Source organism: Leguminivora glycinivorella, chromosome Z, assembly GCF_023078275.1.
Source record: "Leguminivora glycinivorella isolate SPB_JAAS2020 chromosome Z, LegGlyc_1.1, whole genome shotgun sequence".
In the NCBI taxonomy this organism is placed as follows: domain Eukaryota; kingdom Metazoa; phylum Arthropoda; class Insecta; order Lepidoptera; family Tortricidae; genus Leguminivora; species Leguminivora glycinivorella.
In genome coordinates, this window is record NC_062998.1 from 29,498,068 (window position 1) to 29,517,083 (window position 19,016).

General features: G+C 37.1%; 1 protein-coding gene across 3 annotated transcripts; it reads right to left on the reverse strand.

Annotated features, from left to right (window-relative positions):
* Nucleotides 1-1,622: 1,622 nt before the first annotated feature.
* Nucleotides 1,623-16,766, reverse strand: LOC125241037 (G-protein-signaling modulator 2). 3 transcript variants are annotated; one of them, XM_048149314.1, is made up of 10 exons: nt 16,515-16,766; nt 13,064-13,293; nt 12,490-12,768; nt 12,147-12,386; nt 10,210-10,474; nt 9,546-9,731; nt 8,473-8,711; nt 4,473-4,668; nt 2,642-2,779; nt 1,623-1,928 (listed from the first exon to the last, which is right to left on the reverse strand). In XM_048149314.1, the coding sequence occupies exons 1-10, from the start codon at nt 16,557-16,559 to the stop codon at nt 1,866-1,868; spliced, it is 1,881 nt and encodes a 626-aa protein (XP_048005271.1). In that variant the 5' UTR covers nt 16,560-16,766; the 3' UTR covers nt 1,623-1,865. The 3 variants fall into 3 exon arrangements, with proteins under 3 accessions (XP_048005271.1, XP_048005273.1, XP_048005272.1); XM_048149316.1 differs by having other exon boundaries at nt 16,511-16,766; XM_048149315.1 differs by lacking the exon at nt 16,515-16,766 and adding an exon at nt 16,282-16,396.
* Between the last annotated feature and the right edge of the window lie 2,250 nt (nt 16,767-19,016).

Here is a 19,016-nt window from a genome sequence, read left to right on the forward strand (position 1 = left end):
CTCCATTCTTTTCGCGCGCGAGCTTTTCCTAGCTCCTTGCCTGAATTTCGTCCGTCCATGAATGCATCCATGACTTGTGTGTACCTACCTACGTACATCCATGTTTTGGCACTCATCGAATAAATGAGGTCATCTAATGCAGTCCCCAAACTAGAGGTTTTTAAGAACAATTTATTTCTTTGGTAGCACAGGGTGTAAACTTGAAATATTACTTTTTCGTTCTCTTTTTAGTGGGTAGTAATTTGGGAATACCCATAAATGTTAACTTTTGGTCATAATGCACAACAGACTTAGTTTAGGTAAACTGTGCTGTATACACTATCATTGACCATAAGAAATTTCAAAATACACTACAAAATTATTTGATATTAATTTTTATTTTGAAGCCATTGTGGCCCTAAGCCTCTGTATGCGTACTGCACAACCTTGGGGCTTACTTACCGAGGTTATGTTATAAATATAATGTACTTACGACCTAAACATTTCACATTTATTACAAACTATGTTTTTATTTAAACTGAGTACTTTTGACGGTTAAATATAAATATATGAATGTGCCCTTTAAAATTATGCAGACCATGATAAAAAAATCTGTAAATAATTCTTATAATTTACTATACCTACATTACTTACTCCTTGTTGCGAATTTCCCATTTTTGCACATTTAGCGTAAAAGACATGACGTTTAATAATGTAAATATTAAATTGTGACGTCTCCAATTCTACAACAAATAAGTCTAGTTCTTATTGGACGCGCTTCTTAACAGTGTTTGGCTATCGGAAAAAGCGATCTATTAACTATTATTTAAAGAATAATAACAATGAACAGTCATGTATTTATTCGTGAGTACGTAATCAATATTTTTCTCACTCGTTGCCTTGGTTACGCCACACGCCCTTTAATCGTCGTCGAGAACTTGTATTTTATTTTGCTTTTTGACCTTTCCATAATGGAGCATTTTCTAAGCTTGGGTGATCGAAATAGTTATCCTAACAAAATATGACATTAATAATAATATCTGACTGTTCGTTGATCGACCCATATCCATCTAAGGAAAAGGTCATCATTCGCTTTTAAAATTCGTATTAAAATCATGACCATTAATTTATTTTCATCAATTTTGTCACAATGTAGACATAACTTGTATGTATAAGTATTCAAGTAAAGTATAACAGTTTTAGTAATATTTAGTATAAAAAGACGTTAAATTTTATATTAAACAATTTTTGGTAAAATCAGAACCCAAGAAATGCAGAACAAACGTAAACTTATGCATCAGGGCTCGGTATATCTTTTGCAGTACAATACGTATGTGATGATGTAACGCACAGCTGCAAAATAATGAATAATCATGTGTAGGAATGAATTCGATTCTCAACGGCTGTTTAGACGGAACGAAATCTCGCATAGGAGTTTCATTACAATGCGGTGTTTGATCGGCCAGCTGAATGGGATGTAACCTCAACAATAGGCTACTTGCCTCCTAGTCAAATCAGCTTATTTTTAAGAACTGTCAAAACGAATTTGAACGACTTGCTAATATGAACTAATATGAAATCGAATTGAGTGACGTCACGGTCAATTTATTTACTTTATATATTACTACCTGACTTATTAAATAGAAATTCGATTAAAAAAAAACTTCTGTCAATGTTTTTCTAATAATTATCTGATGCTTTATTTCGTGCATGGTATAAAATATTTTATTTTAAGAACAGTCAAGTTCCCTATTCCCATTGTATATAAAATCGCAAGCAAGTTTGTGCGCCGTCTAAACGAGCCTTAAAGTGGGTGTGTACTTTTGCAACTCGCTGTACAATGTACTGTGTGATGATAGTTCCGGGTTCGGAGCATATTGACAAGTTTATTTCTTTACGTTTGATCCTCCCTTATTGCGGCGATTTTCAGACGATGATTGTAACGGGATCTAGAAAAAAATATATATATTTAATACCTCGACCTCGTTCTTTCTAATTTATATTATGAACTGATAAATGTTCTTATTGTTTAACCTTTTCAATGCCAACAACTGATGATTTCGTTTCAGTCAACAAAAGAACATAGATCTTACGCCAATGGACAAGTTGGATAACGTCTCCGATTTTGATAAAAATTGATAGGCTGATAGAGTCCATGATGCTGAGCAAGATCCACTAGGTTTCCCAAAATGTCCTAGGTAGTTTGTATGAAACCTTCATTTTTTGTTACCAGATTTCTATACATTTTCGGTGTACAATACAAACTTTTCGGGAATTGCTCAATTACTGCTATTAATATTATTAATTATCAGGTGTTTTTGAGTTACTCTTAATGTTCACCCCACATAATTAATATTTGAAAATTTTCTCAGCAGCAATCCAGAGTGTTAGTTAACATGGTTGCACTGATAGTCAATGACAACTGTAAACGTGCGTTTAACGCACACGCACTCGTTTGCATTACATTACAGACACAATTATTTTGTATCGATTTTTTTTTTCAACTTCAAGTAAAAGTATCTAATTACATTCCTTATGTAGACATAAGGAATGTAATTAGATACTTTTACTTGAAAAAAAAAAGTATTAGAATACTAACACCGTTTGAGATTTGCCCGTATTAGCTTTACGCACTGTAACTATTTTGAAGAATATAACTTACAGTAGCTCTTTGGTCCTCCATCCGTCCAGCTTGCGCGCGCATGAGCAGAGCGAAGAAATCGTCATCGGGCACGGTCTTCGGCCGCTCCTCCGGCTTGGGTGGGGGCAGCTCCGACCGCTGGTCTTCCAAACGAGAGCCCTGAAGTCAATGTGGTCAGTCGTATCATTTCGTAGAATACTTACAGCATGTTCATTTGATATCGGATGTAGGAAGGATGTCAAAGGCAAAAATCAAAGATGGCGCCTTTCATAGGTATGTAGATTATTGGTCCTACATACGAATCCGATCGGATAATGTGAAAACGCACTTAGATTCAACCAGTGGCGACGAGTCCATGAGACTTGAAATAGTTTCGTTGTCGTATATCAAGTTACTTTAGTATTAAGGATAAACTCAACTGGGATTTAAGGAAATGTTTTCATATGGTCAGTTCACGGTTTCGCCAAGTCTGTTTGGTCTGTGCGTCAGAGGTTCAGTGATTATTAAAACTAAAAAGCTGCAACCTTTGTTACAGAACAGTGTTAATGACTGTATGCTTATGTACACGTAACCACACCTCGGACACTGGCGATCAAATATATGAAAGAGGCGCGATCCTAGCACACATTCTAAGCTCGTGTAGGTGAACGAGTACTATGCTTGTATGAGTGAAATATGACAGATCGACTGTTCGCGTTTTTGACAGGCGGTAACTGTGAGGTAACCGAGAGGGGGTGGGCGGCACTTTCAGCGGGGAGCGGGAGTGGCCATACTGTACGATAGTACTGTTTATTATACTGTGACGTAACTGCCCGCCAATATTGAAATCGATACAGTACAGTAGTCGACTATGTACTACAGTCGGTTCATCTTTACTTGTCCTATCATGTAAACAAACGAAACGTCAAATATGATCAAAGACAATTACTAGTGATTGGAAATGTCTATAAAATGATGTATTACCGATAATTTGTAAATAAACGCTGCCAACGTCATCAGAGGATTTTCAATTTTACGTCACACAATATATCTGTGTAAAAACCAAAATTTAACTAGGTTTCGTCACATTTGCAACAATCCTATGGAAAAGGCTAGTACAGTATTCATTTTATAGTACCTAACATTAACATTAATACAACAAAAAATATACTTATAGTAAAATATTTATTGTAAAGAGGTAGGAAATAAAGCGTAAAGAAGTCTGTTAATAAATCTGATAAATTATTGTAATTAATATCAACGCACTTTTTCCAAGCTATACAAACTCAAACGTTAATATCGATCGTTCATAACGATAAGTTGTCATCCCAACATTACGACTCATAGACAATTTAGACTTCGTAATGTCAGGAGTTTTTGATGTCATCCGTTTGTAATTACAATTATTGGTGAAAATCGTTTTAGAAATGATATATTTCGGTGGTTTTTTGATTGATTACAATACTTTTTGAGTTTATTTAAGTGTATAATACATTTTTAGTGATGGACCATGATCACTGATGGTTAATGTGCAATTCCAGAGAAAAGTGAGATAATGTTTTCCAGCAGTGTTTGTGTACATGATTGGACAAGTAAGGTTGAACTGAGTGTACTTTAAAGTAGTAGACACTAATAGACCTGGCGGTCGGAAGCACAGCTTGCGTTCTGGCGCGCAGTCATCTAGCGCTACTTCAAGTACTTATCGATTTATATAACCGCCAGGTATTCCATTCAACGGGTAGAATTAAAAGCGAGTGATCATCCCAAATTTCCATTCCTCGCATTTAAATACAAAAAAAAGCGAGTGACGAAATCGAACGTTCAAAATACAATAATGAGCCCTTAAACTGAATAAAAGTAATATTGAATTAACCTGGACACGAGCCAGCATGTCCAAGAAGTCGTCTTCGGGCTTGGTGCTGGTGGTCTGCTGCGGCCGCAGGCCCGGCAGAGAAGCGCCTTTGTTCTCTATGCTCAGCTTCTTGGGCGCGGGGCGCAGCTCGGCGCGCTGCGAGTCCATTCGCTCCGACTGCTTGTCCGTTATCATATCGAGCATCGCTTCCGTGGGTCTGGAAGAAGACAATTCATATGAAACGACTGGACATTATTACACCATAATTTATGTCTTCCCACCAGGGTGCGTAGCCGAATGGCACAAACGCTCACGAAACGAAACGCTCGTAGATATCTATCTCTATCGCTCTTGCGTATTGGCGCGACAGAGCCAAACTACCTTTCGCGGCGTTTCGTTTTCGTTTCGCGTCGTAGAAATGCCATTGGGCTACGGGGCCTGTAGTAAAAATGCAGTATTATCACTAGTAAAAAATAGTGACCAAAAATGTGAGCTGGTCATTCACTCACTGCGAAGTAACACTAAAATACTAAATTAAATAATTATCTATTATACTCTTCAAGTAGTACAACCAATTCAGCCAGTATTACCCTTCCATAATGTATGATAATAGCGAACCTGATAGCGACGCGAAACTACAGGACCAACTGTTTTTTTTAAATCGATTTCAGCACGTTAAGTGTATTTATAGAAGTGTCAATCAGTGGAGGATCTGCCATCTGACCGTTCAACCCGAAGGGTAACTAGGCCTTATTGGGAATTTAGTCTGGTTTCCTCCAAATGACATTTCGCACATAAGTTCCGAAAAAGTCATTGGCGAAAATCCTGAAATATTATCCTAATTATTGGAAAATGCTTGAATGGTTGATTTGATATTAGAATGGACGAATAAACAATTTTTCTCTGGTAGTAGTACCTAAACATAGGTAGCCAATTTTACTTCTTATCTGTGTACAAATTTTGATGTTTATTTGCGGTTTAAATAAAATAAAAGTCAACAATAACAACAACAAAGCAGGTAAAAATCCCTAGTAATAATTACTATTCACACAAATAGAAACTAGCATACTTTCCTGATTCCGTAATATCACTTTCAATGGGTGTTTTGGAAAACTTTCATGGCAACTATAATTATAATAAATAATATACGCAGGACGCCGTCAGGTAAAACTAAACGTACGTACTTCAATAATTCCTCGGATTCATGGCTGTCCATTTTTGCGTTTCTATGGCGTGAAACAATGGTACAAGTATATCGAGCATGCGAATTGTCGCTCAAGTGACATTGAAACTGCGCGCGAGAGCCATTGTACATGATTGCGCACACGCCGTTTTCAGGCACCGTGTTGACTTTACGCGTCTAGCGCTCTACTTTAAACCCAAGGTTATTGTAAACACATTCCTACTTATCTACAATCATGGAGCATTACTGATAAGTGAGGTTCACTTATTTATTCATATGGTTTCCGAGCGGAAATTTAATTCACATATTTATTTTTCAGACCTAGCACAAAACAATGATACATCTTAACAATCGCTATTGTAGGAAAACGTTGTGGTTTGAAACGATAACAATGATGCTACGATCAATCTTAAGTGCCAATCAGATAAGTATCATGGAACTGTCAAGATCATGATAAACTGAGGCTTTGTGTAATGCCATCCAATAGATAAACTATTTACCTATATGTATAGTTCTTTTCTTCTTTTAGTAACACAATGTTTTTTTTGCCAACTGAAGTAAAACTGATTTAGCTTTCAAAAGCTACTGGACGCAACCGTCTGTTTTTACTTTGGTAACACTACTAACGGGTCGACTATTCTCCTTTTTGACGATTACTATATAACAGAGGCCGGAATAATTTTTAAGAAAAAAAAAACCGTCGCCTTTCGGGTTCTGGTGAAAGCTACTTGCGAATGTTGGATTATGTAGAAATGTGTAAGTATTTTTTAAAACTGCTTTTAATGCTTTAATTATTAGATGGAAACACAAATGAATATACGTATAACGTTAAGGTTTGAGGAGTTTCCTCAATTCCTCATGAATCCGATTATATTATAAGAAATCGAAGCTTGACAAACTTTGACTTCAAAACATATGCTTAACAAACATAACTAAATAAATGTCACTGTTCTGAACTTAAATGCATGCTTTTCTTACAAAAATACCAAAGTCACTATGAGTGTGCCGTTCAGGTTTGAGGAGTTTGGTTCTGGCCATCATCAGCAGTTCCACTGCAAATGTCACTGTTCTGGACGAAAGTGCATGCTGTTCTTATAAAAATACCAAAGTCACTATAAGTATGCCGTTCAGATTTGAGGAGTTCGGTTCTGACCATCATCAGAAATTCCACTGCACCAAATGTCACTGTTCTGGATGAAAGTGCATGCTGTTCTTATAAAAATGGCAAAGTCACTATAAGCGTGCCGTTCAGATTTGAGGAGTTTGGTTCTGGCCATCATCAGCAGTTCCACTGCACCAAATGTCACTGTTCTGAACGAAAGTGCATGATGTTCTTATAAAAATACCAAAGTCACTATAAGCGTGCCGTTCAGATTTGAGGAGTTCGGTTCTGACCATCATCAGAAATTCCACTGCACCAAATGTCACTGTTCTGGACGAAAGTGCATGCTGTTCTTATAAAAATGGCAAAGTCACTATAAGCGTGCCGTTCAGATTTGAGGAGTTTGGTTCTGGCCATCATCAGCAGTTCCACTGCACCAAATGTCACTGTTCTGGACGAAAGTGCATGCTGTTCTTATAAAAATACCAAAGTCACTATAAGCGTGCCGTTCAGATTTGAGGAGTTCGGTTCTGACCATCATCAGAAATTCCACTGCACCAAATGTCACTGTTCTGTACGAAAGTGCATGCTGTTCGTATAAAAATACCCAAGTCACTATAAGCGTGCCGTTCAGATTTGAAGAGTTCCGTTCTGGCCATCATCAGCAGTTCCACTGCACCAAATGTCACTGTTCCGTACCTAAATGCATGCTGTTCCTTTATTAACACAAAAATCACCATATGTATGCCTTTCAGATTTGAGGAGTTCCCTCGATTTCTCCAGGATCCCATCATCAGAACTGGGTTCTGAGAAAAATGGGACCAATCTGTATGTATATACATTCAATCAAAAAAAAAATTTTCAAAATCGGTCCAGGAACGACGGAGATATCGAGGAACAAACATAAAAAATAAAAAAAAAAAAACATACAGACGACTTGATAACCGTCCTTCTTGAGATATGAGGCGACGGTTAAAAATGAGGATTTTCAGCCAAGTGGGTATGTAATAGTCTCTGGATAGGGATACGAGGCCGGGAATCCGTTTTCACATCGAGGAATGTGTATAGTTGTTTAGATGAAGATCTAAATCGCGAAGTTCCTACTCAAATTCTAATAGCAATGCAGCGAAAAGGATAATTTGTAATTCCTTCTTCATATGTACATACTTCTAATTTCAATTGTTCTGTCATATTTTTTCCTGTCAATATTCATTGCCGATATTCATTGTGAAGACCTTTTAATACATCGTTTTTTTACAAAATCTGGAGTTTTACGACATAATCCCGTTATTCCCCGCCAACAATAGTGCTATTCTCAAACATGCAATGAAATAAAAATAATGCCTCAAACCTTCGCTCCCGACATTTTAGTCTGACAATATAACAACCAACCTTTATAAACGAAACCTGCTTTTTGTCAAACCAGCCTTGTCGAAGTATGAATGACAATGTTGTCAAAAATAAAAAGTTACCTACTTAGCAAGGCCTAGGCATGAATAATAGTAAAGAAAATAATATGTTATTATTAGATTTTTTTTTCTGTCAGTTGTTTCTTAGGCTCGTGCATTTAATTCTCCTGCGCTAGCTTATAAAAACAGTGCCATTTATTGAATACTGTGTTATACAGTTATGTAAAAAACTTATACGAGTATTAAAGTGCTCCTTCAAATAAAATTTCAAGCGTTTTGTAGGCTTGGCCTACAAAACTAGCCTGACTAGTATCAAGCTCTCATTACCCGTTATTAGGATGTCCACTGCTGGCGGAGCGCTGCAGCTTATTGCTGGAGCTCTTGGTCTTGGGCCGGTTCTCCTTGTTGCCGTTGAGCGTGGCCCGCTGCTCGTCCATGCGCTCCGACTGGCAGCGCGTCAGCAGCTCGAAGAATGACTCCACGGGGTTGTCCTCCGACTCTGTTCGGACCACCTCAGGCTTTTTGTCCTTTTCCTCCTCCTCGTTCTTTTTGCCGTCAGGAGTTATCTAAAATTTACATTAAATTTCGTATTACTTGATCATGATGTCATCATCATACAGATGTACAATATAAGCACAAGTACAAGATGTACTGACATTGACTGAACTAACATGACAAATACGAACGTTTCCGGAAAAATACGAAGGAAACCCTTTTCGCACTACATCTGTACTAGGATCATTCCTTTAGTTTAGTCGATTTCGACCATGGCGACTACTTCAACTCTCAGTTAATTCGGCACTCGTAAGCTGGAAGATGTCTCATGTAGTACACTCCCTCACGCATTTTTTAGTAAATTGTAGCAGGCAACAGCCTGTGTTTTCAGCTCGCCGCGGTTATTTATTTATTTAATTAACCATTATTGCACAATAGATATGAGTCACACAATGGGCGAAATTAATGCCATAAGGCATTCTACTTGTACCAGTCAACCTTCGCGCAACGCTGAAAAGTTTAGTGTCGGCTTTAACTGTAAAACGAGCCTGCCTCGATCATAATTGTAATCAGTTTAAACAAGTGCTGATATAATCATCTCTTACTCGACCTTTCTTAGTTACTTTTTCTGCCAGAACAAGATACAGCTCGCAAGATTCCCAAAGGGCCTTTGTTTTTCAGGTGAAATCTACCGCAATCTTCACACTCTGCCAGTTTCATCAACCTCAGTTAACAGACACATCAACATCACGCAGCAGAATTCTATAGAATTTGTCATACAATACAATTTTGCGAATTCAAAATTCTCTGATAGACCGTGTGATGCAACTGGCCCTTATTCCCATATTATCGCTCTAAAACCCGAAGGCCTTTTTGACAGCTCACGCACTGTACTTTACACTTACAGGTATGAGGGACAGTTGCTCCATGCTCTGCCGGCGGACGCGCAGCGCGTTGAAGGGCGTGCGTGGCGCGCAGCCGTCGTCCGGGATGACGGGCGGCGCCGCCTCCGTGTCGGTCGGCAGCCCCAGCACCTTGCGCAGGTCGCTGATGTTCATCTGAGCTGTCGCCATTCCCAGGACATCGCCTAGCTGCAAAATCGTAACAGTTTAAAAAAAAATCGAAAACGAAGGGAGATGTAACAACATTGTATAGAATTGTATTGAAACACACTGGCATTTCGCAGAAGGTATTTCAGAAAATTGGTAAGTGATTAATGTCAATGGTAAGCGATTGAATATTTGCAGATGGTTGTTTTGTTACATTACCTCTAGTAAGTTAGGAAAGCAGGATACCATCCAGTTAAGAAATAATAAATATAACCACAACCAAATCTTACTGGTGAATAAATTATCTGAAGATCCTTCCTTGCGGGGATGTCGCTACAAGTTCTAAGAGACAAAGGCTTTGTTGCAGCAAACCATATGTCACCGAATTTAGCGTTAGCAAAATTTTTTGTAATTGATTTTTTATAGAATTCTGCTGGGTAACGTTGATGTACTCTCTGTTAACTGTGGTTAGTGCAACAGGCCCATAGTCGTACAAATATTTTTAATTTGATATACAAACCTCTTTTGAGATATTATAATGCTCGTTAGCATAATAGAGCGCCTTCTCATGGTTCCCCAGCGCGGCGTGCGCGTTGCCTAGCGACCAGCAGGCGCGGCCCTCGCCGACGCGGTCCTGCAGCTTCCTGGCCGAGGCCAGGTGGCGCGCGTGGTACTCCTCGGCGATGCGGTACTCGCGCAGCAGCGTGTACGTGTTGCCTAGCGAGTAGCACGCTTGCGCCTCCACGGCCGCGTCGCCTAGCTCCTCGGCCAAAGCTAGAGTACGCCTGTGAAATCGTACTTCTATTACAATAGGGAACTCGACTGTAGTTAAAATAAAATATTTTATACCATGCACGAAATAAAGCATCAGATAATTATAAGAAAAACATGGACAGATGTTACTTTTAAATCCAATTTCTATTTAATAAGTCCGGTAGAAATATATAAAGTAACTGAGTTGACCGTGACGTCACTCAATTCGATTTCATATTAATTCCACATTAGCAAGTCGTTCAAATTCGTTTTGACAGTTCTTAAAAAAAAGCTGATTTGACTAGGAGGCAAGTAGCCTATTCATTATTGGTCGAGTCATACAATACAGAATTTTAGGACAATTGAATTCGAGTATTTCGTAAGCAGCGCATTTTAGGTGCCTGTTTATCTGTTAATTATTTGACATTGATAAGTTATTGATCTACTCGATGACATATCCAGCATTGTATTCAGAGGGTTGTCAGGCGGTCAATTTGTAAGCTCAACCTAGGACCCCCTTATTGATCTGCGCTTTAGCTTCACAATTTTACACCCTATGTATTATAAATTAGTATTCATTAAATTCGCACTTGCGTGTATTATTCACAGCATAAATAAGTAGCAATAGCAACATGTTTACACTATAAATACTGACTATTATCAATCAATCGCATGGCTTACTGATATATCATCGCAAAGGCATGGTTCAATGAATGTAGATAGATCTTACATACATACCTATCAGCAAGTTGTATTGCATTACGAACATGACAGTATTAATAAAATAATAACTTATTTCATATTTAACAACTACTCTTGTTTTTGGTAGCTCTAGTTACCAGCTGCCACCTTTGGATAGGGGGTGGTGAAATTCATAGAACATCACCAAACGGTGTAACAATAAGTAATAACTGTAATCAGAGGCCAAGAGCATTGAATCACTACGATTTATAATCAGAGGTAATCACTATACTAATCATTTCGCAGTTGCCGTATATTGCTTATGCCGAAATAGACTTACTCAGAGAATGGACCGGTACATTTTAACTTGCTCGACTTAAAGATTTTATAATTTATATATATAGATATTTAGTAATTTTAATCACGCCAACTCTTAAACGATCTATTTATAAAGAAAGAAGGTCGTTCAAAAACAAAAAAAATGTTCTAAGTAATATAAAACAAAAACTTACGTAACGCCGTTTGACCTTTTCATAAAATTCATAAAACCTCCTACGTACGGTAGGTACGTAGGTACGTACTTCCAAAAATAAATGTCATGGTGGTGTCATGTCAGTTATTTGAAGGCTCTTGTCAAAGTAATAAATTAGGAATTACTTGCAGTAACGAATGTATTTAATAATTTCGTTTATCCACGGTATGATAATAGTTATATGTATTTCGTAGCTAACTATCAGTAAACTATCAGTGAGTAATGTGTAACGACGCGTGTATTTCGCTGAAGCAGAATTGATGGCCCTAGAACACGCACAGAGGATATTTCAAAGGTAAGGTTGCTTCCTTGAATTTCATAAACAATAAATTTTATTTCAAATACTGATAAGTGATATGACGAGATCGATATGCTAGGCTAAGAAACCAACCCATTTTCACAAAATCCAGTAAAGTAAAATAATCACGCCTATCGAGTACAAAAAAAAATAACAGAAATTCTTAATAGAGATTTAAGAACAATTTACATACTTGTAATGTTCAGCAGCGTTCTCAAATTCCCCAAGGAATATATGTGAATTGCCAAGGTTGCTGTTAGCGCGCCGCTCCGCAGGTTGGTCGCCGAATTCTTGAGCGATCTGGAGTCGTTCGGTATGGTAGCGGATCGCTCTCGCGAAATCACCTAACAGGTAGCAGGTGTTGCCAAGATTGCCGCAAGCACGGCCCATCGCTTGCCTGTCACCTAGGCTTCGCATCAGCTCGAGATTCTCCCTGAAAGTTATCAGAATAAAATAAGATTTCTGTACCTTAGACCAACAATAATTAATTTAACTTTTTAATGGTGTTTGAGAAAACTCATAATAAGACTACTTACTCATAATAAGAAACTGCTTGCATCAGACAGTCTCTGACTTCCTGCGGGAAATGTCCAGGATCATTCTGTCCCGCACGGCCCAGTTGCTTGCCTTGTGCGTGGTACACATTGCCCAGGTTGTACAGGGCACGGCCTTCGCTTAGCCGATCTCCTAGAGAACGGGATATCTCCAGGTGTCTCTTGCAGCATTGGATGGCTTCAGAGAATTTCCCCATCACTTTTAGTGTATTCCCTAGATTTCCCGATGCTTTGGCTTCTCCCAGTTTGTCATTCATAGTCCTGTAAATAGAAAAATCAATTTAATTGAATTCCAAAAACGTGTTTGATGTAACAAAGAAGTGTACGATTCGAACTTTTACGATTAGGTATACCATATACCTGGTCTACAATATTCTTATAAATTAATCCATTAATCCAATGAAGTGATGTGTAATATGATATTTTATAAAATAGGTGTAAACAATGTTGACACTTTGTCCTCTTTTAATTATGAAGCGGCGTCCTGTAGGCTAGCCTTGGGTGTCATCCCTTGTCTCCCGCTAATGGTTATTGATTAGACGTTGTAGGCATTTACCTAGCTAAAGTCAAGTCATGTTTATGGTACTGCATGGCCTTGTTGTAGTCGCCTAGGTAGAAGTAGGCGTTGCCGAGCTGGCTGTAGATGGCGCTGAGGGTGCGCAGGTCGTCGGTGCCGGCCTGGATGGCGGCCTGGAAGAAGGCCACGCCCGCGCGGCAGTCGCCGGCCTTGCACAGCCGCTCGCCTTCCAGTGCCAACTCCAGGCACATGGAACCTCCATCGCAGCTCTGAAAACAGTACAACATCTTAATTACACAAAGTTATCAGAATAACAAACTGTCATAAACGTGTTTGGTGATGCTTATTGTAAAGTACGATTCTGTTACAACAGACCTCAATGGATATGGACTGTTAACACACAGTTTGTTTTACAACTTATTGGTTGGATGGAAAGACTGTGTAAAATGAAATAAGCTTCGCTTACATAATTATATAAAATGAATCTTATGGAATATCATGCTTGGTTCTTACACCTGCTTTATTACTGGCATGAGGATGCAATCAGTGTTGCACAAAACAAGGGTACCACTTCACTATACATCAGTAACGCATATTTTTTCATTATTTACAACAAACATGACTATACCGTACCTACTCGTATTGTTATGTCCTAACTTGTCTTATGTAAAATAAAGTGTTTACATACATATGTGACTTGATTACTCAGGAACCATGATTTAATTTTCTTTCAACTATAAGCTTCGCTAAAAGTAGCACTGAAACTTGAGCAGTTTTATGTACTCTGCATAGTGCCTCCCCCAAGCGTGAATTATATTGTACAAAAAAAACACATTTATAGTGATTCTTAAAATAAAATGGAACGCAAGTAAACACGATCATAATATTGTCTTCGATTATCGCGATAGTTACTCATGAAATAGCCATGTGTCATCGGTTGACCACAAACTCTAAAGAGTTCGAAACTAATCTCATTATACGCGAAACTATAACTAAATTCATTATACGCGATATAATCCATTTTCATAGTTTTATTTCATAAAAACGACCAGTTAGATACAACCAGTTAACAAGGCTTAATAAACCCAACCTAATGCATATGCATAGAGAGAGGTTGTTGTGGCATACTAATGCCAATATTAAATAATAAATAAATAAATATTATAGGACATTCTTACACAGATTGACTGAGGCCCACGGTAAGCTCAAGAAGGCTTGTATTGTGGGTACTTAGACAACGATATATATAATATATAAATACTTATATACATAGAATACATCCATGACTCAGGAACAAATATCTGTGCTCATCACACAAATAAATGCCCTTACCGGGATTCGAACCCGGGACCGCGGCGCAGCAGGCAGGGTCACTACCGACTGCGCCAGACCGGCCGTCAACGTCACCGGACGTCATATTCAATCTGGTCTAGCAAGTTCACTAACAAGTAGAGAAAGGTGGGCATGACTTGAAAGAGCCAGTTTATTAAACCCAATTTATTTGTTACCTTTGATTTACTATCATTAGCTATTCCTATAGGTATTAGGGTTCCGTATCTTAGGTATAGCTTAACTTAGAAAAACAGTTATGGGATTTTTCAAATAAATATATGAAAGCAAGCAACTCGAAACAAGACAACACTAGTAACACTATGATGTTGCTACTTTTTAAATTTCTACTCTTTTTGATAGGCTGTTTACCAAAATTTATAAACATTTGCACTTTTCATACCAATTAATTGAAATAAGGATTTCACCGTCTCCTGCTAGGAAGGATCAAAATGGTTTTCTACAATACAATTCTTATTTTTTTTATTTATATCTTACATTGTTTAGATTAAATAACACAAGCTCGCCACAGCAGCTTTTCACAGGTATTTTAATGACTGTATCTAATATATCATATTGCAATGTATATTGCTTGTTTAGTGGGTGCTTTCTTGGTATATATAGCCATGAATTATTAAAAATATGCGATAAAATCTCAGTTCATCATTGATCACAATTGTAAGTTTTTGAAAAGCAAAGCAAATGGCATTCCATTACAAATTGATGTATTTTTAATCTTTGTGGGTCAAAGTAGATAGTTAATTTTCACACATGAAAGTAAAATTTAAATTAGGTACATATATTTAATTTAATTGTTAAGAATTAGTATGTGGCTGTGTCAAATATTTTATACCCACCTTTCTCTGGGGCTAGTAATAATAAGGAAACCGACCCAATCATGGACAGGTTAAGAAAATTTTGCAAATTTTTGATATTTCGCTGATACAATGTAAAAATTCTACTGCTAAGCGTGTTAAAACTTGAATGTCTTATCCTTCTACATTACAAGTGTAATGCAGAATAGATACTCCTATTAGTTTCTTCATAGTAAAAAAAATTTAAACGAGGTGTTTTTTCTCCAATCATGGATGTCAGGTTTCCAGTAATGGATCGCCCATTATGGACAGTGAAATAAGTTTAAAATTTTACTTGTAAACATAGGATTGTTGTTCTTGTAAATTTTGGTTTCGTAAATTGTTCCTTGTCCATCATAGGAAGTATGCAGTTTTCCGGTTCCAGTTATGGACACTTGCAAAATAACACTATTTCTTTATATCTTTGGAGTATATAGTATAGGGTATTTTACATTAGTTATTTGATTTACAAGGGGGCAAAGTTGTTTGTAACCGTGCCTATATTGACAACGGCGCAAGCGAAAGATTCTTGAGAATCTTGAGTGCTGCGAGGGTTTCAAATTCCAAGGCACGAAGGTTAAACAAACTTTGCCACCAAGTAAAACACAAAATTTTTCACCACACCAACACAAACAATTTTTATTCCAATTCATTTATGATTCAAAATCATCATTTATAGGTAAATTCTACCAGCCAGCTCAAGATATCAAGTTAAAATTTGCATGATATTATTTTGCACTCTTGTGGATAAAATGCAATTTTGCTATCTGTTTTTGAATAGTAAGCCTTTACCGGTGTGGTGAAAAATGCTTATTATATCGGCATGGTTTAGTTCAAACATATAAATTAAAATAAATCCTTAATTAACTACCTAATTCCTTATAAATATTTGCCTATATTTTTAGACGAATGGTGAATTGCACAGGTCCTTCAGTAAATTAAACAAAATAAGTGTTAACTTTAGTTGGATTGATATGGATAATGACCAATTGAAAGTACCATGGATTTAGTTCAGACAAACAGGTCGAAGGTGGCTCGTACGTACAAAATAAAAATCGTCATCTATACGCCTACCTGCATAGTGCACTGAGAGCTGAATCTCGCGGATACAGGCGCTAATAGGTCACTGCTTCCGTATTAGGTCCCCCAAGCTATGACTCACAAAAGACTTCAGAAAATCAACGGAATAATACGCCACATTTGATCCGAAACGATACACACCTTAAAATTGTTGCCGAGGTACTTTAAGCTCCTCGAAATGACGAATAGTTAAATTAGCATCATAATAATGCACAATGCTTACTTACTTGGGCATCTGTCGATAGGTTTTCGGCGCTAGCACTTACAGACATTCTTCTTTTGATAATACTTCAGCAACAGAACAAAACTAAATAAATAAGAAGTCTCTTAATTTATTAACATATTTAGTACTTAATGTATATTTGACTACTAGGGCGTGTGCAATTTAAGAACATGAACACTAAGCGAACGTTACAAACTTCTGGCACACATTAAAAAATTAACACTACAATGACACAATACAACGAACGGCAAAACACACACAAGCGAATTCCCTGCCATACGCAACAGCTTCCTTTATATGTGTGGTCTTCTCTACAAATATACGAAGTTAGGCTACTCATTTATTGCGTATTTGTAATTTTTAAAAAACCAAATGAGGCAAGTTTACTGTATATTTTTGATAAGTTTTTATGTTAAATTCGTAATAAAAAACAGGAAAAACCTGGCGTTGCTTGCACATACCTATGATGCCATCTAGCGCCAAGGTTGTTAATACTATTTTGCTTGTAGCCACTCAGGCAACATTACGATGTATTTTTTACCTTTGTAAGTTTACATGTATTCTTGGCGCGAAGTTTTGAACTTCATGTAAATTATGTGTATACACCCTGTTTTTATTGGATTCCATTAACTTTAAGGGATGATTCAGTACAGCAAATACAATATTTTTTTCTAAGAAATCTTAACTCTTGCAGTTATCGAGTTATTAAAAAAAAATTAAAGATACTTGCTGAACACGTATGTCACAGCCTTTAACAATTCCTAATGTTATTTGTTTTGACATGTGCCGTCAATCACTTGACACGAACTTGAATGTTATTCTCAAGGGTCTCTCACACTAATAAATTCATTTATTTTTATTATGTATGAAACATGATGACATTTTTTATTTGCGAATTTAACTAAAAGTAATATATCTACTTACAGGGTGGTTCCTGATAATTAACCTAACGACGTGTCGAATTTAACGGAAAACAAAAAAAAACACGGGTGTATATAAATATTGCGTTAGGTCTAATTAACTGTTAAATTTTAATTATGGTTAAAATAATCTTTGCCAGCGGGTAGAAATGCATTTTATCCACTAATGGATAAAGTAATTTGACCTTGAATATAGTCAAATTTTAACTGCTTTAATAGTATTTTCATCACAGTCGCACTTTAAATGTGCTATTGCACGCAGGCGGAGCGTGAGTTATAGAAAAATCATCCTCCCAAGGGAATAATGAAATTTCTTGTACCGTACTTAACTTTTTTACATCTATTTACATATTTTTTACATTGTGAGTGTGATGAAAAACATTGTGTGTAACTCGGGGAGTATGAATATTATTAACTCGAGTCTTTAAATCGCTCCGGCTAGCCGTCGCGATTTAACTTACTAGTTACTTAGTAATATTCGACTTCCCTTGTTGCACAATGTACTTACTATTTTTCTACTCGTCGACTTTAATCTGTCAATTAGGACACCACAGACTAAACCATAAGTGCTGACTTTTCAGTGTTAGATAGTCTTTGACACTTAGTCAACTATAATATTTCATTACAGTTCACTTTTAGTTAACTGTAATAATTTCAAAAATAGAACTTCATACAAGTTCTTTACTAATTTGCGATACCTGGCAAATTTTTCTGCATCTGAAATTCTGAAACACGTTTTTTTTGGGTCTATATTAATTCGCATAACTGAATACTCCTAATATGAATTGGCATACCGTTTATTACGCATAACGTTTAATACGCATATCATTATTTCGCATAACAGATTGTGGAACAAAAAATCACTCGTCTAACAATTTCACGCGACTGTCTAGACCTGTATGAAGCTGACCCTCAAGACTATTTGGACAGATATGTTACTATGGATGAGACATGGGTCTACCACTATACGCCCGAGACTAAACAGCAATCACAACAGTGGGTTCGTGTTGGATCTCCGCCACCCAAAAAGGCAAAGGCCATTTTGTCGGCAAATAAAGTTATGGCATCAGTGTTCTGGGACGCAAAGGGTGTAATAATGGTTGACTATCTCCAAAAAGGTACGACTATAAACTCGGACTATTATTGCGAACTTTTACGTCGATTACGTCGACTTTTACGTCGACTTTGAAAGTAAAAAGACCTGGAGTGCTGACAAAGAAAGTTCTTTTCCACCAGGACAATGCACGCGTGCATACGTCACTAAAGTCAATGGCAGAAATTCATAATTGCGGGTTTGAATTATTGCCGCATCTGCCTTATTCACCCGATTTGGCACCATCGGACTTCTTCGTATAATGCTAATGCGCATAATGTAAATTGTTATAACGATGAATTGGTATAAGTATAATAAGCATAACTTTGTTTCGTAGAATGTTTAAATGGCATATAAGAAAATTATATTTTCACCACACTAACGGGTAACGGCTTACTTTTCTGTTCGAAAACAGATAGCAAAATTGCATTTTATCCACAAGAGTGCAAAGTAATTTCATACAAATTTTAACTTGATGTCTTAAGCTAGCTGA